We start from the raw sequence: 27,554 nt of genomic DNA on the forward strand, positions 1-27,554 counted from the left end.
GTCGATCGATGTTGATTGGACAAACATTTCCCCATCCACACACTGGCAAGAAAATAAAGATACGGCATAGATTGTCATGTACCGCATCCTTCGTTATTTATATCCTCATTTGCCCATGTGGACTGTATTATGTGGGATTAACCACAAGGTGCTTCAGGGAACGTATGGCTAATCACCGCCTGTCCATCCGTCAGGCCCTGGAAAACAAGAAATCGGACAAACCGGTGGCAAAACATTTTTTAGTGCATGGACATTCGGTGGCCAGCCTACGATGTATGCTCATCGATTATATACCACCTCCTCTGCGTGGTGGCGATCGTGCAAAAAAATTGCACCAGCGTGAAGCTCGGTGGATTTATGATCTGGGGACAGTAGCCCCGCGGGGCCTTAATGAATATATTTCTTATAACATTTTTCTGTAAGAGATAATTTGTCTTCAAGTCTTTTCAATTTTTCTAGACAGTGCTGATTTTTTCATTTTTTCATTTTTTCATTTTTTACCTATTTTTCTATTTCTTATTTTAAGAATATTTTTTCTTAAATATTTCCTGTCGTCAATTTTCTATGAACAGACCTCCTTTGGTAATCTGTTAGCTTTTTTATGTTTTTTAATATGCATAATTCTGAAGTTGCTTAATTATCATATCGTGTGATGTATCAGGTAGTGTGTTTTGGTCGGATATTTATGGTCACATTATAAATACTAAATTTAGTTCTCCATAGTTTGATTAATGAACAAAAAAACTTTTTTGAGACATTTTGGCTGATTAGCTAGTAATCAGGAGCGATAAGCGGCGCAATCTTATAAATTCCACTATTTAGTGACACCAGGCTGTGCTTGGTGTATGCGCTAGCATTATTAATGCTGTCCATTGTCCCCTCTTCCGGGTTTGCGTGCGTTCCACGTTGCTGGAACGCACGCTATTTCCTATAATGCAGTTACCAACATCCGGCTGGTTCATCCCAGCCGAGTACCCGGAAGCTCGTGCGTTCCACGGCGGTGGAACGCACGCCGCTTCCTGTCTCGCGTGTTTGCCTCTTCATGTACTTTTTGGCTTATTTACATGCCAGCTACATATTACAAACTCCTGCAGAACGCTAATCGCCAACCAGGCTCTCTTTTAAACATCATTTTGAGTCTGTTAGATTAATGCTGATGGCATTTTTTACTCCACTTCCGTTTTTTTACCATACAGGAAGTGGGTGTATTCCCATTAAGCTCAGTGATCCCATAAAAGCCGACCATTGACACCATACATGTACACTCCCTGGTGCTGCCTGTCCTATTTGTGACATACTCTGTCTTGACAAAGATCCCTGTGGCGGATCGAAACGTCGACATACATGATGATTGATTAAACCATCTATTTCAACTTGCTCTGAACTCGTTTTGGTGAGTGCCTGCTTCCAGCAAAGAGAACTAAATATATATATATATATATATGTGTGTGTATGTGTATATATATATATATACACATATATGTATGTGTATATATGTATATATATATATATACACACATATATATGTATATATATATATATACACATATATATATGTGTATATATATATATATATGTGTATATATATATGTGTATATATATGTATGTATATATATATATATATATATGTATATGTATGTATATATATATATATATATATATATATATATATATATATATATATATGCTTCCAGACAGATATTCCCGACATATGACGTATATATACGTCATGGTCGGGAGGTACTTCCCGACCGAAGACGTATATATACGTCATGGTTTTATAAACTGTCACCGCGTCTATAGACGCGGTGACAGTTTGGAGATGTCTGCTGTCCCTGACAGCAGACATCCCCCCTCGCGGCGATCGCTGCGATTGGCTGTTCAAATGTGAACAGCCAATTGCAGCGTTTTCTGTGTTACCGGCGGCTAAGCCGCTCGGTAACACAGTGATCGGTGGTGACCGGTGCTGTTAAGTACAGCACCGATCACCACCGATCGCCAGCCCCCCCCCTCCCACCCGGCAGCCCCCCTCCCTCCCACCCACCCGGCTGCCGCAGCGCCAGCACCCCTCCCAACCCCCCACCAGCCGCAGCGCCAGCCCCCCTCCCAAAGCTGGTGACCAAAATGAGGTCACATGTGGGGGGGTTCCACTGTATTGGTGCTTCGGGGGTCTTGCTAATGCGACATAGCACCCACCATTCATTCCACCACCAAAAATCACTCCTTCCCTTCTGAGTCCTGCCATGCACCCAAATGGTATTTTTGGGTCACATATGAGGCATTGCCGTACTGGGGAGAAATTGGGGCACAGATTTTGGGGTGCTTTGTCTCCTTCATTCCTTGCGAAAATGAAAAATTTTGAGCCAGAACTGCATTTTTGTGTAAAAAATTACATTTTTTTACACAAAAATGCAGATCTGGCTCAAAATTTTTCATTTTCACAAGGAATGAAGGAGACAAAGCACCCCAAAATCTGTGCCCCAATTTCTCCCGAGTATGGCAATGCCTCACATGTGACCAAAAAATACCAGTTGGGTGCATGGCAGGACTCAGAAGGGAAGGAGTGATTTTTGGATTTTGCAGCACAGATTCTGGTTGAATGACCCCTGAAGCACCCATACAGTGGAACCCCCCCCACAAGTGACCCCATTTTGCAAACTACACCCTTCAGGGAATTCATCAGGGGGTATAGTGTACATTTCAAACCCCCAGGGGTTTCACCAATTTTGATACAACTGAGCTGTGAAAATGAAAAATTAATTTTTTTCATTTTCACAGCCCAGTTGTATCAAAATTGGTGAAACCCCTGGGGGTTTGAAATGTACACTATACCCCTAAATGAATTCCCTGAAGGGTGTAGTTTGCAAAATGGGGTGACTTGTGGGGGAGGTTCCTAACTTTTAGCACTTATGGTGCCTAGAAACCTACATGGTGCCTAAAAAAAAATCTCATAAAAAGGAGGCTCCAAAATCAAGTAGGTGCTCCTTCTATTATGAAGCCTGTGGTTTGGTCAACGTGCACACTAGGGCCACATATAGGATATTTATGAAAACAAAAGAATTGGGGGAATCAATTTTTAGTCGCATTTCTCTAGTAAAATCTACTGTGTTCGTTAGAAAAACGTATTAAAATTGAAACTCTGCAAAAAAAAAGAAATTTTGAAATTTCACCTACACTTTGTTTTAATTCCTGTGAAACACCTAAAGGGTTAACAAACTTCCAAAATGCTGTTTTGAATACTGTGAGGGGTGCAGTTTTTGAAATGGCATCATTTATGGGGGTGTCTCACATACAAGTCCCTCAAAGTCACATCAGAACTGAACTGGTCCCTAAAAAAATCAGTGTTTGAAATTTTCTTGAAAATTTGAGAATTTGCTATTCATATTTGAAGCCTCCTAGTGTCCCAAAAAATTAAAAGGAAGTTGAAATAATGATGTCAACATAAAGTAGACATATGGTCTATGTTAGTTATTAACTATTTTGAGTGGTATGATTATTTGTCTCACAAGCAGAAAATTTAACATTTTGCAAATTGCTAAATTTTCCATTTTTTTACGACATTTTGGTATTTTTCACAAAAAAACACAGACTGCATTGACCCAAATTTACCACTAATTTGAAGTACAATGTGTCACGAAAAAACAATCTCAAAATCACTGGGATAAGTAAAAGCAAAAAAAAGTTATCCCCACTTAAGTGAGACATGTCAGATTTGAAAAAAAGGGCTCTGTCAGGAACGCAAAAACTGGCTCTGTCAGGAAGGGGTTAACCTCATATTAAATGAATAATATTGAAATAAATGTTGATATTAATAAATGGTGGTGATTTAACCAGTAGAAAATACAATTGTAAACAACACAAGCTTCGTATAAACTTCACTGATTCATTACAAATTTAAAAGTTTTGACTAATCATCAAACTTAGAATAATTACATAATATAAGCAGTAGAATCAGTCAGTTAATAACAATAATATATCCTTATTCAGATAAAAACCACTCTATATTTTAAATAGCAGCAATAATATATTTACTTAAAATAAGAAAACAGGAACATAGCATGCTGTTAAATTGCAATATACCGTATAACATTATTGTTTTTGAAGATTGGGCCAGTTAGAAGATTCTGTATCAGCAATCTAATGCCGGGATGGACATTTTTAATAAACACGCTAATGGCAGAAAGATTGTATTAATTAATCAAATCAATACCCCAACATTGGAATATTGCCATTTAATAGATATAATAACTGTAAACTACTTTCAGTATAGAACCATACTTATTTAAATCAATTTCCCAGACTGTTGCCAGTGCTTGTTTGTACCATGAATTGTTTAGCATCATTATAAAAGCAAAATCTTAGTTTGGTAAGAGGACAAATTGATGTAATTTTTATATATTGCATATGTTTTACAGTTTACTATTTGTACAATTATGTACTGTAGATTGTAAATCTTTAATTTTGTACACCAGCATCATACTCACTCAACTCTTCATTTTTAAGGTATTGATGAGGCAACTATTATTGAGATTTTGTCTAAAAGAAATAATGTTCAGCGCCAAGCCATCAAGGCTGCGTACCACAGTTCGACTGGAAAGGTGAGAAACAGGCATCTTTCTCTCCCAGAAACCAAATAGCTTACATTGGGAAGATATAGCCACAGACAGCTGGATAAGTCTATCACTGGTGACTTTAGGACTCTTCTCCTTATATTAAATAGACTGCTGCATCATGTCTACAGAAATTCTAGTTAGGCATGTGCACTGGCCACTTTTCGGGTTTTGGGTTCTGATTACCTTAAGGTTTTGGGTTCTAATGGGTTTTGGCAAAACACCTCCTAAGTGTTTTGTGTTTGGATTTTTGGGGTTTTGGATTCTGATTTTTTTTGTTAAAAAAGCTTAAAAACTGCTAAAATCACAGAATTTGGGGGTTTTTTTTTGCTCCTACGCTATATTAACCTCAAAAACATTCATTTCCACTCATTTCCAGTCTATTCTGAACACCTCACACCTCACAATATTGTTTTTAGGGCAAAAGGTTTCACCGAGGTAGCTGAATAACTATGCTAAGCCACACAAGTGTGCGGCACAAACACGTGGCTCATGTAAGAGTGGCACTGCAGCGGTAGATGCGGCAGTACTAGGCACCAAAATCACTAAACAGAGCTCAGCCACCCGTGGAACTGGCACATATACAGGGTGTTTAGGAGAGAATGGGGTACATGTGTATACTTTTTGTGGGCCCATTCCTCTATGAGGGGTAAATGTATGAAGCAGTGATAAGAGAGGAGATGTGATAAAGTGCCTGGTACTTTATCACTGTCCAATCAGCTCCTAGCTGTCTCTTTTTAAACCCAGCCTGTTACTTAAAAGTCAGGAGCTGATTGGCTGGGGATAAAGTACCAGGCACTTTATCACTTCTCCTCCCTTATCACTGCTTCATACATCTACCCCATTTACACTGTACAGTAGACTCTGGCATTCTGCTAAAGTGTACAATAGATGGCTCTGTATACTGTACACAGGGCTATTTTTCAGCAGGCTCCAGCAGGAACTGAGGCCCTTATTCTAGTTCACTCTTTCTGACAAAATATTTCTTAGATGGACAAAACCATGTGCACTGCAGGTGAGGCAGGTGTAAAAACCCACCTAAATCTAATTATCTCTGCACAAGTAACACCTGCCTCACCTGCAGTGCACATGGTTTTGTCCATCTAAGAAATGTTTGTCAGAAAGAGTGAACTAGAATAAGGGCCTCAGTTCCTGCTGGAGCCTACTGAAAAATAGCCCTGACTGTACATGATGCCTGTCATGTTGAATCTTTTACTGCACATGTGCAAATCACTGTGACAATGGCTGGCTTTGTATGTGATTTATGCTGCATCACTAATACCCAAAAGAGGTTTGTAGTTGAATATGGGTGGAGAGTGTGTAGTGTTGACCGCCTTGGACCCAACGCACCGCCCACACTGCATCCAGTATAAATATGCAATGTCCATAAAGTTGTGTGTCGTCCAATGGAAGCCAAATCGATAAGTGGATACAGATGCTTTATAAAGTCATTAATATCTTCACCAGAATGACACACAGCTATATAAATTACAGATATATGTATTACACTTGAAAATTATTTTTTACTCTTTTTTTTAAATCTGGCTGTACAGTTAATAACAATTAATTGTGTGAGTCTCTGCTTTTACTTGGATAAACTATATAGAAATGATGTTACACTTAGAGAAAAATCTATTAAAGTGAAGTTTTTATCTTCACCATTCGACGTTTGGGGACTGCGGTCCAGATGCAGTAAGCTTCAAAAGTGATAAAATGGAGAGTGATAAACAGCCAGCCAATCAGCACCTACCTGACATTTCGCAAGCACAGTCTGTGACATGACAGGTAGGAGCTGATTGGCTGGCTGTTTATCACTCTCCATTTTATCACTTTTGAAGCTTAGTGCATCTGGCCCCGCATCATTAAGAGAAGAGATAAAACTCAGTGAAATTGGCAAATTCATTGCCATTTTTTCATTTGTAAATACAGAGAAGAGAAAAAAATATATCTTCTTCAGGTAAAATGCTGGGGAAAAAGTTGTTTTATATGTAATAAATAGAGCCCTTAATATAACTGTTATGTAATACATACTTATTATTATTATTATTATTATTATTATTATTATTATTATTATTACATCTTTTTTCAAGCCTCTGGATGAAGCTCTAAAAAAAGCTCTCTCAGGAAAATTAGAGGAAGTCGTTTTGGCTTTGCTGAAAACCCCAGCTGAATTTGATGCCCAGGAACTAAAGCACGCCACCAAGGTACAGTAAATATTTATTTGAAATAGTTGGCTGTATACTAGGTTAACATAACTTTATTTTTATTGTATAGCTATTAATACACTAAGCTTAATTAATTTACTATTTACCATATAACTACAAATCTAAAGACTATTGTTGATTAGCAAATGTCATGGCAACACTTTGGCTAAATAATCTTAAACTGGGCACACATTGATTTTTCTAAATGATATGCATGATAACAATATTGTTTTTTTTTTTTTTCAAAATTGTTTATTGGGGTTTTCCAACATCACAAATGTAAAATGGAAACATAACATTTAACAATTCAATCAGATACACATTTAGATTGGGAAAATTTATATAGGAAGACAAAAATCCGACAATGGTATGTCAAGGCAGCGCCTATGCCCTGTGATTTATCATATCTTGCAGAATAAGGCCGGGGCGTCTTCGTAATAAACAATATTGTTACAATATTTTTGTTTAGTGTGTATACATATATCTCTAAAAAATGCATTATTAAACCTCTCTGTTGTCTGTTCATGCAGTCAAATCCTGACTATCTTGTCAACAACAGCATGCTCCTAAATGTGGCCGAGGGTATTGTTCAGTGTGTATGCAGTGCATTATATCATTTCGGAAAGAGAACTCTTTTTGTCCTGAAGAAGCATTTTTAGTGAAACACGTGTCGATAGGCCAAACAAAACGCCATTGTTCACTGGTGCTAATGATGTTATTATAACCTAAAATTGAATGTGTTAACTGTCAGCTTATTTGAAATATCAGTGGGGAGTGGTACTCCAATCAGGGATAGACTCCCACATTGTCAACATCTAATAGCAATGCCTAATGTACAGTAAAAACGGATTTAATTTATCCACAAAAGACGGATTTAATTTATCCACAAAAGATAAAAACGGATTTAATTTATCCACTGCAAAAAGATGTTACTTGTATATGAATGTTATTCTGCAGAGTACCCAGTAGAGGTCAGCAGATCCTTAAAAGTGAATCATAGGAACATATCCTTTTAATTATAACAGCACATTGAAAAAGCAACATCTAAAAATAAAATGCTGAGTCCCTGAAACGGGATGCAGTTACGATCCCGGCGGTTGGGATCCCGGTGTTCAGAATCCCGACCGCCGAAATGCCGACACTTTCTCCCTCCTGGGGTGTCCACGACACCCCTGGAGGGAGAATAAATTAGTGTGCCGAGCGTAGCGAGGCACCGGGCCCACTGCGTGGCGAGCGCTGCGTGGCCGGAATCCCGACAGCCCCTTGTCGGCATTTCGGCTGTCGGGATTCCGGCATCGGGATTCTGAACGCCGGGATCCCGACCGCCGGGATTCAATACTGAATCCCCTGAAACACACCTGTTACACCTGCTGAACAATACCCAAGTAACTGAAAGAGTGTGGAAAATTAATATTGTGAATACAGTGATCCAATATAAACATAAATAATAAGGATTTCACTGGTCCAATTTTTGCAGCAAAATATAGCTACAAATAAACTTCAGCAATAACAAGGATTGTTATATCAACAGAATTAAATGTATTGAAACCAATATACAGTAACCTCATAAAATTCCTATATGGGAACCTCAGCTGCACTATAATTAGCACTAAAAGATATAACATCTTTACTAGTGCAATTAGCATATCTGAAATATCCCTGATTGTTAGTGATTTATAGAGAACAAACAAAGAAGGAGTTGCCCTATCTGTCTAGACCTCACATAATATTTAAGTACCCACCACGACTGAACACACTCTACCATAAAATTGATACAAAAATAATAAAGTGACAACAGAATTAACAGCAGTCTTTATTCAAAGTTTACTAGACCAGTTTTTTTTAAAGCGGCAATCATTTACACTCCAAAATCAAACTGGTTTAGCTGTGTAAATGTTGCTGCTTTAAAAAAAAACCTGGAGATTTCTCACCAAATCTCTCACTTTCTGAATCTCTCATCCTATTAAATCTCACCCATAGGGCCAGATGCACTAAGCTTCAAAAGTGATAAAATGGAGAGTGATAAACAGCCAGCCAATGAGCTCCTACCTGCTATGTCACATACTGTGTTTGAAAAATGATAGGTAGGTGTTGATTGGCTGGCTGTTTATCACTCTCCATTTTATCAATTTTGAAGCTTAGTGCATTTGTCAATTTGCATTTCGAGAAATGAAAAAAATAGGATTTAGGATGACAGCTCTTTACTTCTCAGTGTGATTCGGATAATACAGGGAACACTGAAAGTCTTATTCCCCCATAAAACAGGGTCACTGTAAAAGGAAACAAATTTGAAACATTTGCTCAGCTCAATCTTAATGTACCATATTTATAAGATAAATCAAATAGAACTGTATTTATCTAGTTTAAATTGGTTTCAATGTAACTTACAAGATAGAGAACTATTAAATGCTTAAAAATGTGCTTAATTATACAGGGTATGTTAACCTGTAGATTTGTTTTAGGGTTTGGGAACTGATGAGGAAACACTCATTGAAATCCTTGCATCAAGGACAAACTCTGAACTCAGGGAAATCAACAGAGTTTACAAAGATTGTAAGTATTAACAAAGATGTCCGGCAACTTTTTCTAAATAATATTTCCTCCAAAACAAAAGAATCTATATCAGTGCACCATCGCTCACATATTGTATACTTATTTTGTTTGGGTACCTTTATTGAAGGCATATAATGGACAGCCTCAACAGTCATTAATCCAAAAGTCTCTCTGATATCCTTGTACAGACCCACTTATACCCCTTTCAGACAGAAAAATCTCAAAATCTCAGCAAATGCCATGTCTTTTTGCCAGGAGCAGCCTGACCCCCCTTCATACAGAAGAACCAATTACCGGGTTTAAAATTTCTACCTGGTAATTTGCTGAATAACACGGGTATTTCTTCTGTGTGAAAGGGTCAACCCGGGTCATAAATGGCGTGTCCTCGACCCTGGTAAATTCCAGGGTCGGAGACACGGTATTTACAACATGAGTGTGCCCTTTCACACAGAAAAAGGACCCATGTTATTCACAAAATTACCGGGTGGAACTGCTTCACCCGGCAATTTTGTTTTCTATCTGAAAGGGGTATCTCTGTCAAAATGCTTTCTCCAGTAGCTAGAGCAGAGGTTCTGGTGTGCAATCATCTCCTGAGCTTCATATATCCAACACTGAACCTATTCCAGACCAACTTGGTTTTTGGGGTAGTGGATAAATAGGTCTTCTTTCTGTATTAAATAAGTGGACTCTAAATAGTCCTGTCTGGTGTACAGATACCCACACCTTTATAAAAATGAATTGAATTGTTATTTTCTTATGCAGCTGATGTGGCTTAGCTAAAAGGTTCACCAAGAAGCTTCCGATAGGTATTAGCTGGAACACAGTGCAATAAAGTATATTGTAGCTCAGAAAACCAAACAATTTCTGAAATTAATAATGTGGAAATATAATTTAATCTTGTCCATAATCTTTATTACAGTGTTTAAGAAAGAGTTAGCAAAGGATATAGCCTCAGATACATCTGGAGACTTCCAAAAAGCTTTACTGGCACTTGCAAAGGTATATATGAATGGTTACAAAAAAATCTAAAAACTACTCACCTTTCTCTTACTGTATTTTAAATTCACAAACATGAAAACTGGGAACATGGTTCATTTTAACTCCGGTCTGATATACTTTGTCTTGATTGATCACCTATTACTCTCATTAAAAATGACACTTCTATATTTAATGCATATCTACAACATTTGTAGAACCAATGGTCGGGAATTTTTAGATGCATAGTCTTGATCATTAATGGGCCTGTATTTATCGAATATGGGTTTAAATGCAGACATCATTGATGACCAAGATAGACAAGGCAGATGCTTTACACTTGGTATTTTGACTCTATAAACATTGCTTGATGCGCTTGCAGAGCTGCTACTGGGTCTGATTCAGTATGAGTTGTAATCTTACAAAATTTATCAAAATTACAACTCCCAGTGCCAGGCTTTCAGCCCAGGCCAAGACCCCCCCATACTCTGGGTCCCACCCTGTGATGAAAATGCAAAAAGGTTGCTTTTGCATCACTGTAGTGTGAGTGCTTTGTTATATAGCAAAGTGCTTGCACAATACCATTCCCCCCTTACTGCACAGCCTAGCTGCAAAGCTAGGCACAGGCTGGTCTTTTTTTGGGTCACAGAAGCTGTGTGTACTTTGTCTGGACCATGCCCAATAAATGTTCCCACAATGGTCAGTCACTGCCGACTCACCACCCCATCGGCTCCCCGTAGACTGCGGTCACAATTTTAGCAATGCTACTGCAGTTCACATCCTCATGCACTGGTGCGTGCGTGCATGCATAGGCACATTTGCAAAAACTGCAATCTGCGATTTTTGCTAATGTGTGTGCGCTACTGATTCAGCCCCTTTGTATGCATATCAGTCAATGTTTTCTTATTACACTTCTGAGCTGCAGTGCACACACTCAAGTGAATTGTGATTACTATCCCACTGAGGAATCAATCACAATGTGAGTGACAGAAAGACAGCATGGGGAATGGTCAGCCAATGCAGATGTGTTATGGCCATTCAGATGGTGTTTTTTGGGCATACTTTATTTAGCAGCAGCAAGCTTACAGTACTTGCCTCTAGATAGCCCTCTGCATCTCAAGAGAACATAGCCGAATGGCTATGAATGGCCGTCTTTGTAGCCATTTGCTCCTAGTTTCCTAGCCATTCGTACCCATTTTTGGAGGTAATATTGTATATTTCTAATTTACAAAGACCAGTATACCGGCAATCAAAAGGATTGATCAAAATGGTGGGTGTTCCCCCATATTTCTAAAACCAGCAACAAGCTCAAGATACGGTCCTGGTTTCCAAAATATGGGGGACAAAATGAGTAGGTGTCCTCCATATTTTGAGGGCCAGCACTGGGCCTAAACAGCCAGCAGGATAATGCCACAGCTGGGGAAAACTACAATATTTCCCCTGGCCAAAGCATTAAACCCCACCCAGTGAGACAGACATGATGCAACAGCAGTGGGCGTCCCTATCCAAAGGTTATTGTCTGCCCATATTAGCTTATAATAGTAATTGTATATAGCAAAACACAGCAACAGCAGCAGCAAGAACAGCCACATCTGAATCAGGTCCATTGTGTATTGTACAATCAAATTACTAATGATTTATTTATGATAACAAGTAATCTAGGCATGCATCAGGTAACTAAAACAATTACAGATGCTTTATCTATATAGCTGAACATTATTTGTAGAATAGGTATATCCAATTCAATCCTAAACAAAATCTATATGTATTGTAGGGGGACCGTTCTGAAGAGACCCGTGTGAACGATGAACTTGTTGATAATGATGCCAGGGTAAGTGATTTATTTGTCTCATCTGTATGAATATTAATGACAGATGTGTCCTCATTTAGCTATAATTAAATTCTGACCTTGATCCCCCTTTTACAGCTTTGTGCTGAGACATACATCTGTGCTATCTACTATCACTGACTTCATCTTGTGCCGGATGCACATTTATTTATTAAAAGTTTGTTATGTAATGCAGCAAATGTGTGTGTGTGTCCCCCCCCCCCCCGATTGTGCATCCTAGCTGTTAAGCCAGCCATGCATCTGACATCTTGCAGCCGCAGTGCCCCCCATACCCCCACCCTGAATGGTTGGTCATTTTTTGCATCCGTAGTTCACGGCATGCCCATATCTGCAAACATTGTGATCTGAAAATTAGCCCCAAATGCTTGTAATTGCAATGAAGGATTGTTAAAACCACCTTACTGAATGAATTTAAGGGTTACAAAGGGAAAACCCAATGTTAGCCCCCCCCATGATTTTAGGATAATGAGCCATAGCTAGTGGAACCAATGGAGCTATGCAGTGTGGAGGTTCCAACACCATTTTACAACCAGTCCTTGACCAGTTGGCATTAGGACTGGCTTCCCTAGAAAGTTCAGGTCTGCTTAAAAAACTTGTTGGCCTCCCTTGCTAGATATTCCCTGCCCTAGTGCCAATAGCACTTGGGCTCTTTCCCTACCTGTGTAGCAGTTTTAAAAATGAGAATGAATCCATTTGGAGAACAACAAATGCTAGTTGAGACCTGCAATGAGCCCATTCCAAACAGACCTTGTCTTCCTTTTGCACCAAGCAATCACTTGTCCTCATACGTTGGCTCAATTTCCTACTTCTCACAGGTCCTCTACTTTGGTGCTGCCCTTGTTACCACCTTAATTCTTCCTCTAAGTACTCTGTATTTTACACATTAATGTGCAAATCACAATCCTAACACCCTACATTTTCCAAAATCTAAATCTGATCACTGACTAATCACCTAAAATGTATACAAGAACAGTTTGTCTGTGAGTGGTGCACCACACATAGGACAAAGTCTACTAAAATATAACTTTTAATTTGTATATTTAAAACATGGTGAAATATAAAACCAAAAAAGTAAGTGAAGAAAAAAAAAGAGTGAATATAAAAAGGATATTTAATCCTCACAGAGCGGGGCCCCAGTGCTAGTGTTCCCCATTTTAGTAATTGAAAAATGTTGAAAATTAACATAAAAATAATTTGACACATAATATGTCCCAGTTAGTGTCAGATATGCTGTATGATTGATTTGAAAAGTATACTGGGAGAGCTTCTCCTATAATGACACTCTTTATAGGACAGAGCTCAAAGGGTAGTGGGTAGGTGTACACTCTCAATGTAACCATTATTCATACGCTGTCAAGATACTGCTGTTCACAGGCAATGCTCCACTCATGATGTCATTTATTGGTGAGCGGGTGGGCAGCTGGGCAGTACCACTGTGTGCTCTACTGTAGCGGTACACACCTTCTGTGGACAGATATCCTACCACCTCAGTGTAGCCGCTGACAGGGACACCAGCATGTACCAGCCGGAATGCCTGGTGGTGCGAGTGGCGCATGGTGTATATTGAAACACTGCTGCACCGTCACTGGTCGGGGATCGAAAAGGGAGAGACTACGGTGAGTATAGAGCACTGTGTCTCTAACCCGGTCTGCACCGCTGCTGCTGGTGGCCATGCCTGGTGGTGAGGGCAGTTAGCGATGCATATAGTGAGATGCTGCCACACTGCCTGACACTGGGCGGGTGAAGGAGACACCGGTGGAAGTGAAACACCGTGTTTCTGACCCGGCGGCCGCCGCAAGACTACGGACCGTGACTGGGCGCACTGTAAAATTGAAATATGTTATGGCAGATCAAAATGCATTTCAAGTGGGGAGGGAACACTGGGGCATACACACTCGGTGTGTGGTTGATGCATGTACCGCCTAGAGCTTCGTTAGGACCACAACACTACCCCTTTAATTCGCATCCAGATGTTTTTGTCTTAAAAAGTATACAGCTCGCAAATTTAATAGGATGTCATTTTGGGAAAACTTTACCAAAAATCACAAAACAAATAGACCAAGTTCGACATGCTGAGTTTGGCAGAACCATGCACAGACCAGTGCGATTTACAGTATGCAAGGTTCTGTCCAAAAAATGTGTAAAAGTAAAAAAAAAAAGAAAAAAAAAAGCATAGGATCCGCCCTCCTGAACAAAACCAGCCCCGGGCTCAAAGAACCGGTCCTGGTTTTAGAAACCCTGGGGATCTCCTATGTTTCTTTACCCCTGAATTTCTTAAACCTGGGACTGATTCTTTGAGCTCAGGGCTGGTTATCCTCAGGAGGGGGGCCCAATGCCGCTGCTTCTTTCTTTTTCACAAATCACACATATGCATGAATTCTCACATTTTCATGACTAATATTCGCACATTTTCATGACTAAAATTCACAATTTATCGCATCTCATTGCATTTTTCATGCCTCAATTCACATTCCATTAAATAGTCAATTTTTCCAAAAATGTTGCGATTTTGTGCGATTTCAGAAAATGACTAAAATCTCATCCTATTTATTGTCACCGTGTGTGTGTGTTTGTTTGTTTGTGTATATTTAGTCTATCTTGCATATACATGTTTTTTTTTTTTCTCATTGAGGCAATGGGGCACATTACAAATAAACATTTTTTACCCCTAGGCCCTCTATGAAGCTGGTGAAAAGAGAAAAGGAGCAGATGTGTCAGTGTTCATCAACATTCTAACCACTCGTAGCTATCCCCATCTCCAGAAAGGTATGTTTATCACTATCAGTTTAGGTTGTAGTATACATATCTGCAGACAATCTATACAAGCGGAAAGTATTAGTAGGCTATGCATTTCAAATTGTGTTCAATGGTGCTACATCTAAAAATAGGCGATTGGCAGAACCCAAATTCTCAATAGGTAAATAGGCTCAACTAAAAGTTAAATAAACCTTAACTAGGATAAGGATAAGTATGTAATTATCTAAGTACAGTATGTGTATAACACAATCTAAAATACAAATGGGCAGAACAATCAGTAATCATTTATTTAGTCCAAATGTATATTAAAGAATAATAATAAAAATAATTTTAAAGACAATCATTTTTATTTTTATTTATAAGAAAAAATACAGCAAATTTAAACAAGAGTCATGGATAACAGAATAGATGTACAAGACAATAGGAGTGGGTATACAGTGAAGTGAGCGCTAAATGGTTAACCATGTGATAGAGTTAAATGACAACAAATGGATATCACCAGGGCTATTTTTCTGCAGGCTCCAGCAGGAACTGTGGCCCTTATTCTAGTTCACTCTTTCTGACAAAATATTTCTTAGATGGACAAAACCATGTGTACTGCAGGAGAGGCAGGTGTAAAACCCCACCCAAATCTAATTATCTCTGCACAAGTAACACCTGCCTCACCTGCAGTGCACATGGTTTTGTCCATCTAAGAAATATTTTGTCAGAAAGAGTGAACTAGAATAAGGGTCACAGTTCCTGCTGGAGCCTGCAGAAAAATAGCCCTGGATATCACCATATATATATATATATATAGGTCTTCTTGCAAGATAATGTTACTTTGGTCTCCTCAGATCACTACCATAGGCATAAATGATTGTCTGTGAATGGCTGTCTTCCTTAAACAAAGGGTGAAATGGAGACAAAGGATAGTGGAGATCAAAAGATAAAAACTATTTTTAGTAACAGGTCGCACTTACAATAAAGTGACTTGGTAACAAGCACAAGTACAATATCCCAGGCAATACAGCACGGCAGGTAGGTGTATATCAAGCATCTGACTCCAGTCCCAGCATCCAGAATCAGGCCCACAGTCAGGTATCCCACAGCCAGCAAAACTGTCCACCCAGCGAGGTAAGTGTCCAGGGCCAGTCACCACGCTTAACGCGTTCGGTTCAGAAAACGGAATGTGTGTCCGCTCTATGCATTTCTATGAACCACGGGAGCAAATTAGACACATTCGGATGGCGACAGGATTGCGCCAATTGTCACAGGAGTTTCACATAGCAATTGACGTGAGATAGATGAGTGCAGCTACATCTGCATGCTGGTAGTATGAGAATAAAATTGATCTAACATCATTTCTCCTGTATTTTTTTCTGCTGTAGTTTGAGTTCTCAATTGGCATCACAATTTTACAATTTTATTATTTTCAAATATTGAACTGGGTCTAGGGCTGAATGGCACTTCTGGTACAGTATATCATGGCCAGCCACTAGCAGAGGGAGTCCCGCAAAGTCTATAGCCTGTAGTAGGTACAACTTCCAAATGCTACCACTGATTGGGTGGCCTGGTGTCCACTCCGGAAGTGATGATACCGTGGTTTCTTTTAGGGAATATGTTAGTAAATCTAGCAGTGCCTAAGAAACTCCCATAGGGAATTAAAGAACAATGCTGCACTTCATTTTACAGATGCTTAAGACAACACATATCAATTATAATAATCCTTATTAAAATAATCCTTTTTTTAACCTGCACACAGTACACAACTCTCAGGATTATAATCCATTAATTTACAAAAGTGTTAACACTTCTAAATTATTTTCTTCTAGTTTTTCAGAAGTACACAAAATACAGTAAGCATGATGTGAACAAAGCGCTGGACTTGGAGCTTAAAGGAGACATTGAAAAGTGTCTTACTGCCATTGGTATGTGTATATCTTTATTTTCTGAGGTACTGTTTCAAATAAAGCCTGATTCTAAGATAAGGGTGAAAAAACTCTTGTACAATATCTAAAAACAAGCAAAGAGAACATTACCTATTTAGTACAGGTTGAGTATTCCTTATCCAAAATGCTCAGGACCAGGAGAATTTTGGATAACGGATTATTTCGTATTTCTGAATATTTTAATATTACAATGATGTATCTTGAGGTATATTGCATTTATGTTGTAAAAACACATTAAACACATGAAATACACACAAATATATTTTATTTGTGCATAAAACAAGGTTTCAAAACATGAAACAAAGGTAGTATACTATCTCAGATACTGAATTTGAATGCCCAGCAATCATTTTCTTGCACATATTTAATGCCAGTTATATGTCATTTCCCCAGTAGTGCCAGTTACAGATGTAGCCAGTAGGTTTTTAGCAAAAAATCAAAAATACAAGTACATTTAGGAGACTATGGTTTTTGGAATAATTTGGATAACGGATATTTGGATGAGGATACCCAACCTGTATAACAACAAATAAAATGTTGTTGATTCTACCTGAGCATTAGCTATCACAGAAAATGATACAAAGGAGGATCCCAATACTTTCATACATCCATACACATTCCCATTTTTACATAACTTGTTTTGCAGTAGAGGGTCCATCGAATAAACTAATTGAAATAACACACAAAAATACTTGTCAATCCATTAACATCATTAACTGTTTTCATTATGACTTCAATTTTAGCAGAATACTTTGTATTGGCATCAGACAGTAATAGTAATTTTAGCTGTACATGTCAGATCCCAGGGCAAATGTATTAGCGAGCCCAAGCCTAAGGGGACTGAAGATAAAATGAAGTCCATTGATTTGAGGGTAGTTGTGGCTTTGGCATGTAAGAGTGATACAGAGACCTACATGAGTATGGGAGGAGATCCCACTTGTGGATAAATTCACGACTGTATTGTAGCGCCTTTCAAAGCCACCACTTCTACTGTATATTTGAATGTTGATTTTATTTGTGTAATTTTATTCAATATACAATGAAGGCATATTGAAATACAAGTGCCCAAACCCGCCATACACATAACAGTATTGGAAAGTGCCGTATAGTAAATTTAACCTAAGGAATATTGGGAACAGAGGGAATGGTCACTGGGAAATGTCCACCCCCCTACAGCAGACACTTTTGAGAATGCTAGAGGAGGCTCCGTTTTTCATGATTTTTTTTTACTGCCTCGTTCCTCCTTCCATACCATCCATGTCGGCATAGAGGGAGAATATAAGTGTTCCGAGTGTAGCTAGGTTCCGAGCCTAAGCATGACGAGCCATGTGAGGGTACACGTGAAACTAATAAGGGGTCCATGTTGGCAGTTGTTGACAATGACACAAAAAAATGAAGAAAAAAAATCTATCTTTTCATGTGCCATTTTCATGTTGACATTTTGACCCCGTAGACATTTTGACCCTGTCGACCTTCCCTATGTCAACCTTACCCATGTTGACCTTTTGACCCTGTCCACCTATTGCATGTCGATCTTTTGGGGTATACCTATTGATTGTCTATCTAGATACTGACTATCTAATAATCCGCACCCATAAAATGTATATCAACCTGTACACTTTAATCTAATACATTGAAGAAAGATTTTTAGATGTATGATATTTAATACCAGTGGTACAGTTCTCCAGAATTTTATATTCCTCAATGTTTGTCCAGTTAATAACTATTCTCATATCCCATTGTTTATTCATGAGATTTCCTGTACATGTTGCTCAAGTAGCTTGTTGTCATAGCTTGTATACATCAGAATAAATATTTCTCCATCAAATGCATCAAGAATTCAAAATTGTTTTATATTAACCATTTAAGTGCCAACATCTCTGAGGCCCTTATTCTGATCTGTGCGGAAATTCCCGCATTCTTACGGTGCGGTCCGCACGCCACGGTGTTTTGCCGCGTGCGGCCATCGTCCGTAGAAACGCCCACGTGTCCTCCGCATTCGGACGGACTCACTCTTTAAGAACAGGGCGTGTTTACGGACGACATACAAACCATGCGTGTGCGGGAGAAACACTCAGATTCGGCACGGTATTACTGAGTATTACAGAGTATGCTCGGGAATACCGCATCCGAACGGGAGCCAAGCGGTGCTACCGCACGTAAGCGGAGTATTTACGCCAAACAACCCACTATTATATATCTTCTGTATTGCTAGTATTAATATTCTGTCATGTCCATTGTTAGCAGTTTTAAAGTGTCTGACAAGTACAGCATATGTGGGGGATTAGTAAGGTTTCCTTGAAGCAGCAATGGTTTCAATTAAAGCACTGACAAGCGGCCTATTAGTGAGTAATGAGTAAAGGAGTAGATTCTATTGGGTTCAGGTGTTAATGGTTGTAGTCATTAGGCGTACGTTCGCCTAGCGCATGAACGAGTGGTGTCCGCAAAGCAATAGTACACTTGTGGACACCGCACATTTCTGCCCTTTTTGATCGCGTGCATTCGGAGTGGTTTCCGAATGTACGCCCCCCAACATAAGTGTACTCCCCCGTGTCCGCCCATGTTTCCTCCCCGTTTTGCCCACTTTGAAACTACGCCCATGTGTCATTCCGCATGACGCCCATAATACGCCCCGATTTCCCGAATGATAGCGGTGAACAGTTCTGGACGGGATCTGGCCGAACTGGTACCGAGTCAAGGCGTGGCACATGCGCGTTGCGTTCTCCACGCATGCGCAGACGCCGTAAACACGCGATCCGAAAGTATGCGGTAAAGTCCGCGTCAATCAGAATAAGGGCCTGTGAGAGATGTTTAAAATATCCCCTAAAAATGCCAGCGTCGCTCACATTTGTTATATCAATTTTACGTTTATACTTGCAGGTGGCGTGGGGGTGCATTTAAGCATTGTAAGCACCCATTAGGGTGCTTATACAATTTATAATCGCATCCCATCGCATTGTATGGCATTGTATGCCATATACAATGGCATACAATTTTAAAATTGTATGCCATTGTAGAACATTGGCCGATATCGCGTCGCATCGCATGCGATATGGTCTGCAATGCGATGGGCGCCGTGCTAGTACAAAAGTACCATTCTGTGTTTGTGCTGATTACATTAGTCGGGACTCATTTTTTTATGTGCTGTACTTATACTGTATGCATCGGTTTTTACTTAATTCGTTTTTTTGTTTTGTTTTATAGTGAAGTGTGCTGCAAGCAAAGCAGCTTTCTTTGCAGAGAAACTGTATTTGTCAATGAAGGTATAGTATTTAGAAATCTGTGTAATCTTGTGAAATATGTGTAATCTAGAATGATAAATTCCCACCATACAATTTGAATAGAAATATATGATATGAGCACTGCAGTAGTCATTTCTATCTTATTAAACAACACTTCCTTTATATTATAAACAGGGCTCTGGAACACGGGACAAAGAATTAATCCGAGTCATGGTTTCCCGCTCAGAAGTAGACATGAATGAGATCAAGCACCATTACAAAGCGATGTATAAAAAATCTCTTCGCCAAGATATATTGGTATGAATAACAAGCATTTCACTATTAGTAATGAACACAAACATACTTTAAAGAACCTGTTAGGCAAATCTACTTTGATACATGATTAATATATTCTGGTTTACACTGAATAATATATTAAATATATTTTTTACATAAACAAGACAAATTAGATTTATCCAGGTTTATAGAGTGGCAAACTACAAATGAATTGCACTATTCCTTACATTCTCACAACAGTGTCGGACTGGGACATGAAGGGCCCATGGGGGAATGTAGAGGTAGGGGGTCCTTGTTTAGGGGTGTGGCTAATCTTCACAGTGGGTGTGGCCAGCTGCCACAGAGGTTTGAGTAACCCTTATAGAGGGCAATATCAATGTATTAATAGCAAATACTGCTAGTGTAGGCATGATAATGTACCAGGTTAATAATGTCAATGTACTGTAGAAAACACACTATAGCCCCAAGAGGAGTTAGGGCCCCCCAGGCAGAGGCCCACCAGGGCTTTCACCTGTACCCCTGTGGGACAGTCTGACCCTGCTCATAATCATGTATGTAAAATATATATATATATATATATATATATATATATATATATATATATATGTATATGTGTATGACTGTGGCTGTATCTGTATAGGAAACGCTACATTACAGTGTTTTTCACTGACACTGTAATTATGTATGCAGAGACACCTGTGGTCATACACAGAAAATAGGCTTGCCACATATCATTTTAATCAGCAGAAGCTGCGTCTGCGTCCCTTATAAAATTAGATGCATTTAAGTGAAAAAGTCACACAAAAAGATGCTCTGTACTACTGTGTCATGCAACCACATGGCACAACTAGAAGAGCTGTTTAATGTGTTACTAGGCTAGATGAATGTGGACACATCTGAATGAATAGTTTAAATAACTTACATAGAATTTGCAGTTGAGTAGATTAATAACAGATGCCTTTATTACTCTACTACAACTCCATCATCACATGTACATTTATTGGACAAGTAGCATCTGCAACAAACCATGGGAACAAGCCAGAGGGATCTTGGACAAGGGTTCTGTTAATATCCATCTATTGGGAAATCCACCCAATAATGCTGACGACTGGAATCAGAAACCAGCAGTCATGGAATCATGGAAAATCCGATGCACTTCATTGATGCAGAAGTGTTTTAATAACAAGGCGTATAGTGAAGTACCCAAAGACATACAATTATTCTAGGATATCTGTTTTGGAAAGCATGGCAAAAGTGACTTTCTCAGCAGCTACTGTCACAGTTAATCCATATTGCCTTCAGTGAGAACTTATCATGAGGTTCTTTAATCCTCAAACTGGCATGATAGCATGTCAGTTTTGGATCTGCTGAAAGCATTACAGGTTGAGTATCCCGTATCCGAATATCCAAAACCCGAAATAATCCAAAAACTATGGTTTTTCAGAATTTTTTTGTGGTTGTTCCCCCGCCCCTTTTTTGATACTTACCGCATCCCCCGGCATCTACGGTGGGCTTCAGGATATTCTTTAGCGGCATCTCCAGTCCCAGGGGTGCATAGTGTGAGTGCGTGGGCATCACCGGCGCGCCTGCAAACCCGCATAATGCACCTCTGGGACCACTGAAGAGGATCCTGAAAGGCCACCGTGGATGCCAGGTGACACCGTGGACTCCGGGGGACCATCGGAGCACCTCCATGGAACCAGGTAAGTATGTAAAAAAAATATTCCAAAAACCGGAAAAATCCCTTATCAGAAATGTTTGTGGTCCCGAACATTTCGGATAAGGGATACTCAACCTGTATTTGGGTCTTGGATAATTAAAAAGCATGATATACAGTATTAAGAAAGTAAAATTGACATTAGTCAATTCTAATGTCAGTAAGCTTTTGACACAGAGAAATGGATAACCAGAACAGAAGCTGAAATAATAGGCCTAATTCCGACCTGATTGCAGGGCAAATTTCTTCTGAAAAAATGGATAAAACCAAGTTGCTCTACAGGTGGGTCAGATATAACATGTGCAGAAAGAGTTATATTTGGGTGGGGTGTATTCAAACTGAAATCTAAATTGCAGTGTAACAATAAAGCAGCCAGTATTTACCTTGCACAGAAACATATTGAGTTATATTAACTCACCCAAAACTAACTCTCTCTGCACATGTTACATCTGTCCCACCTGCATGGTTTTGCCCATTAGAGAAATAAATTGATTTGCAATCAGGCTTGGAGTCACAAGTAAATATTAGTTTTAGCTTTGGTGGATGTGTTTTACTTTACATTTGTTTGAATCTATAATTAACTTTTGTATTCGTTTATTTGTAGGATGATACCAAAGGAGATTATCAAACCATTTTGCTTAATCTTACTTTAGGTGATTAAACAAAATCTTAATATCACCGTGAAGAATACAATCTGCTCACTGCAGCCACTGCTTGAAAACAAAAAGCTTCAATGCCATATTACATTTCAAGAGCTTGAAACTGACCCCCAAAACATTCCATTAAAGATTGCTTTTAAACATATTGTATTGTTTGCCTTAATTATACATTGTTTGTATGAATGTATCTTTGTTCCATCTCAATTACCATGACACCAAGAAAGGCAAATGTATTAATTGAACATTGGCATATTTACAAGTGTTAATGCGTAGTAGGCTCATGCACGCATGTCAAGGGGGCGTGGCCACATGGCACGCCCCCATCTACCTTTCTGTAAATCATAGACTGGTGGAAAGGACGGTGAACTAGAAAGCTGCACTGCCCTTGGCCAGCTCCACTCTCATTATTTAGTTCTATGGTATTATCTTGTCTTTCCAAATCTACTGGCACAAACTTTACAAAACAAAGAACCCTTATAACACAATATTATATCCATTATATTCAGGAACCACTGCAAAGTTATAGATAAAATCTGGGGGAAATAAATGTTATAGCCTGTATTATCTATATAAATCCCAAACAGCAAATCACCCTTTAAATTTAGTAAATGAGATGTTGGTGAGACAAATGAGTATCATACTGTACATAAAATGAAATGGAATAGAAGATAAAGAAGGTAATTGTACTGTATCCCTGCCTACGTGCAGTTTCAACATAAGATATGGGGTACTTACTGTACATAAATAACTTACTGTAGCAGAATAACAAAATCTGTTGGTGTAGATGCATACAGCCAGTGTGCTAATTCTTGACTCCAGCAAATACTGTAGTGGCGCCAGATACTGAACTAGAGCATATGCAGAGGTTAGTTATACCCCTTTCAGACAGAAGCCCCCCTCCCCCTTCCCGGGAATTTCCCTGGTACAGGAGGGGTTTTTTTCTGTCTGAAAGGGTCAAACCGGGTCTAAAATACCAGGGCTTCAACCCAGGAATTTACCTGGGCTTTTCCCGGGTCTGAATTCCAAAAACCCGGGTCGCCGGCTGTCTGAAAGGAAACGACCCGAGTTTTTGGGATTATTACACATTGTTAGGCACTGATTGGCTCTACTGGTGGGGTGCTGGCTGATTGGTTGTGATAATGGGCCTCTCTGATTGGCTGGGAGTGTGGGCTGGCCTCTAAGGTCATCAGGGAGCTGAAGAAAGGATAGCATGGCTCACTGGAAGAAGCAAGAGGTGAGAGCTGCTGGCAGTGAGAGGGGAGGAGGATATCGGCAAACAGATGACTGGGACAGTCAAAGATGCCACAATGTACTCAAACATTGCAAATATACTGACAGCCATGTGAGGTAACATGCACCTTCCAGTATATAAAAACAATAAAACTTGTTTACAACATATCCTTCAGTCATGCTATGGTTAATGCACTGTAGTGAGCACTCACCACCCACTTTTGGTGACCTCGTCTCTGTGTGCCTTTAAAACTGTCCTTTTCTCATGACACACAGAGATTTGCAGGAAAAATCCAGCTTCTGTGTGAAAGGGGTCGACACGGGAAATACCCGGGTTTTTGTTGCTGTGTGAAAGGGGGTCAGCACCTTTCAGCCTAGTTCTACCCGGGTTTTTGTATCCTGGAAATACCTGGGTTTTTGGGGATTTCCTGTCTGAAAGGGGTATTAATAACTACTGTAACACTGCAGCCTGAAAAAAATATATGTTTCTTCAAAATGCTCTAATCTTATAGGTTCTCAATCTGTGGGTCCTGTCCCAAAAGTGGGTTGCGACTATCTCAACATGATGTCGAGACTGCGTATTGCTGACCATTAGGCTGATGACGGTCTGTCAGTGAGTCTGTTACTTCAGACTCCTCGCATCACTGGCTGAGAGATCTGAGGATATATAAGGCCGGCTTCCTGCCATCCTCTGCCTCCCCCTGTCATCCACTGCCTCCATGTCATCCCCAAAGAATTCACAGTAGGTATTCACTTTAGCATTCTCATAAATATATTAACCAGATGCAGGGCAGGGACACTGAGAAGACCTATGCAGGAAGATACACTTTTAGACAAACTTGCATATAATAAAAACATTAAAACATTTTCATTTGTGTAAGAAATTAAGTAAGTGCATTAGCAGCCACTTCACTTCTGTTTTGAGCCTCCATAATGCTGCCGTGGTTGTTCAGTCTGCTGGCCACATATGAGGGGGCATTCTGTGGTAACTTGCTGGGGTACTGTAATAATTTTTAATGTCTGATGGGGTCCCAGATTAGAATAAATGGAGAACCCCTGTCCTATATTAATTATGAATGAGGCAAAACCAGTATATTATTTTATTACATGTCAGTTGTAAGTTTTAATGTTTTTATTACATGCAAGTTTGTCTAAAAAATGAATCTTCCTGCATAACTTTTACCACAGTACAGGAATTTCCAGGGGTGTCATGAATTTTGGGGTCCTTACTGGAGTTTTGAGAGAGTAAGTCAGTTTCCTTTATGCTGCCCGCTTACCAAGTGTAATAGGTGTACTGTGGGTTTGATTATGGGATTCACTGCAAACGTGATCCTGCTGTACAATGCTGTGAATCAGAGCTTTAAGCAGCAGCGGTCAGGGCCATAATGATAAACTGTGGAGAGAAGTTATGGGCGCTACCTGGATACCAGCAGAGGGTTACTCTTAAACCTTAGGTAAATAGTAAAACAAAGAAAATGATGTATGTAATGGGAGCTCCCCAGTGAAATAAACACATCAAAACATAATGGTGGACAACTTGAGCATGACGTTGATTAAATGAAAGGAAAGATTTATTTCAATGAGATAATACATATCAGATAAAATATAACATTAGAAATGAGCTCACATGAATGTCAAAATAAGCAGTTAAATCTTGTATAGATCATAAAATGAAAGTGATATTGAATCGTATGGGAGGGGTTAAGGAGAAGCCGCAGGGGGTGTTTTAGGGAGGCAGTCTAGAATTCCCTGCTATGGCTCCTGTGCTTTCCGGTAGAAGTGTGGGAATCCACATTTTTAATCTTCAGGGCTGAAGAAGAGATCTTAAGGCCCATACAGACACTTCGATGATGCCTTAATGATGATGAACGACCCCATTATAAATCACCTCCTGAACAACTCAGAACGACTTCGTTCAGGGTCGTTCAGGAGGTGAATCTTTCAACATCGTCTAGTGTTTATGCTGTGAATGATGGACGACTACAAACGATGCGCGTACCCGTGGGTCGTTAAAGACCATAGCTATCGTCAATGCATGCAGGTCAATTTGGCTATGGTCGTTAACATTGTTTGTTTTTTCAATAGAAAAAGGACCTGCATCGTTTGTGGTCGTTTCTCATCCGTCGTGCACCAGCGATCACAGCAATGCTGAGGTCTTTCATTTTCACTTCAAGGGTGAAAATGAACGATGGTAGTTAAGATGTGACACATCGTAGTGTCTGTATGGGCCTTTAGTGTCTTGACACTCGTTGGAACTGTTACACTGACTCCCAACACCTAGGATTTGCATGTGGTTTTTAAACTTCCAACAGAACGCACAGGAGCCATAGTAGGGCCTTAATAATAATATTGTGGTAACGCATCTCTCTGCACCTTAAACAAGGTTGCCGTTTCCAGAACTCTCTAATAGAGGGTTTATTAAAATAAGCAAGTATGCTGTAAGGGGTTAAACTCATCCTAGAGAGCAAATAGGGTGACAGTTCGTCCTACAGTATATACAGGTGAACTAATTATCTTCCGCCCCATGGCAAACAACTGAACAATCTCGAATGCGCTCACCATCCTGTGAGTTTTACAGCTTGATGAACGTTGCATAAGACATGGTTTATTTTTTGACAAATCAATTTGCAATGTCGGAGCAAAAAAATAAAAAAGAGTGATTTTAATTATCTAATAGTTTGTGTGATGCTAAACGTAAGAAACTTAAACTCAAGAAGTAGTTAAGAGCCAACTAGAAACTTTGGCGCAACATTCTTCTTTCCTGATCAAATGACTTTATGCCAAAAGGACTGAATGCTTCATCACAGGCATTTCTTAAGCAGTGGCAGAACAAAAAAGAAATGGGTCATATAAGGTAATGTCACAAACAAGCCTGGGAGAGAGCCGATACATGGCAAATAATTGGCAATTAAAAGATTAGAACTACTCGGCAAAAGTACAACAAGAAAATCTAGATCTAGAATGGCAGATGATCAAGATACAGTAGTAATACTTGTATTGGTGGAAAGTGAGAGTTTATACTGATAACAAAAGGTACCCTGAGACCACACCAGTCCAATGTGTTCTCTGCAATTAAGTATTCAACTTATGTGCGTTTACAAGTGAATACAGACTTCTATTAAGCAATTTAATCAGCAGACACTGTGGGTGAAATTTAATAAGATGAGAGATTCAAAAAGTAAGAGATTTTGGTAAGAAATATCTAGGTTTTTTAAAGCGGCAATCATTTACACTGCAAAACCAAACACTGGTGTAGTGTGTAGGAGCGTGTAGGAGCACACTAGGCGGCCAAGCTGAAAGTCAATGAGTGTGTACGGGGCTTTACACAACAATAAAAAACTATGAAAAAGATGTACAGTAGACTAATACACTTTACTTGGTGCATAGGTGCTTTTACACACATCTTCACTAAAGCATTGTAATGAGTTTTCTTTATTTATTTATTTTTATTAAAAATGATTTAAAACATTTCTTACATATAAATGTGCCCTGGGGCAATACTATTTATATATATAATATCCCACATTATCAACAATATTCCACTTTCATTT

The 27,554-nt window shown here is 39.3% G+C and overlaps 1 protein-coding gene across 1 annotated transcript in view; it reads left to right on the top strand.

The window, feature by feature from the left end:
• The window catches only part of LOC146078397 (annexin A1-like), a 39,050-nt gene extending 16,132 nt beyond the window's left edge, over positions 1 to 22,918 (top strand). The window contains exons 4-13 of the mRNA XM_083186104.1: positions 4,504 to 4,598; positions 6,701 to 6,814; positions 9,277 to 9,367; positions 10,287 to 10,366; positions 12,117 to 12,173; positions 14,864 to 14,957; positions 16,763 to 16,858; positions 20,084 to 20,142; positions 20,296 to 20,418; positions 22,719 to 22,918. Coding sequence (XP_083042230.1) covers positions 4,504 to 4,598; positions 6,701 to 6,814; positions 9,277 to 9,367; positions 10,287 to 10,366; positions 12,117 to 12,173; positions 14,864 to 14,957; positions 16,763 to 16,858; positions 20,084 to 20,142; positions 20,296 to 20,418; positions 22,719 to 22,775 — 866 coding nt within the window. The 3' untranslated portion in view covers positions 22,776 to 22,918. The remainder of the gene's footprint in view (positions 1 to 4,503; positions 4,599 to 6,700; positions 6,815 to 9,276; positions 9,368 to 10,286; positions 10,367 to 12,116; positions 12,174 to 14,863; positions 14,958 to 16,762; positions 16,859 to 20,083; positions 20,143 to 20,295; positions 20,419 to 22,718) is intronic.
• Positions 22,919 to 27,554: the final 4,636 nt, after the last annotated feature.

The sequence above is a fragment of the Crinia signifera genome, chromosome 1 (assembly GCF_055691185.1).
Source record: "Crinia signifera chromosome 1, ASM5569118v1, whole genome shotgun sequence".
NCBI classification, from domain to species: Eukaryota; Metazoa; Chordata; class Amphibia; order Anura; family Myobatrachidae; genus Crinia; species Crinia signifera.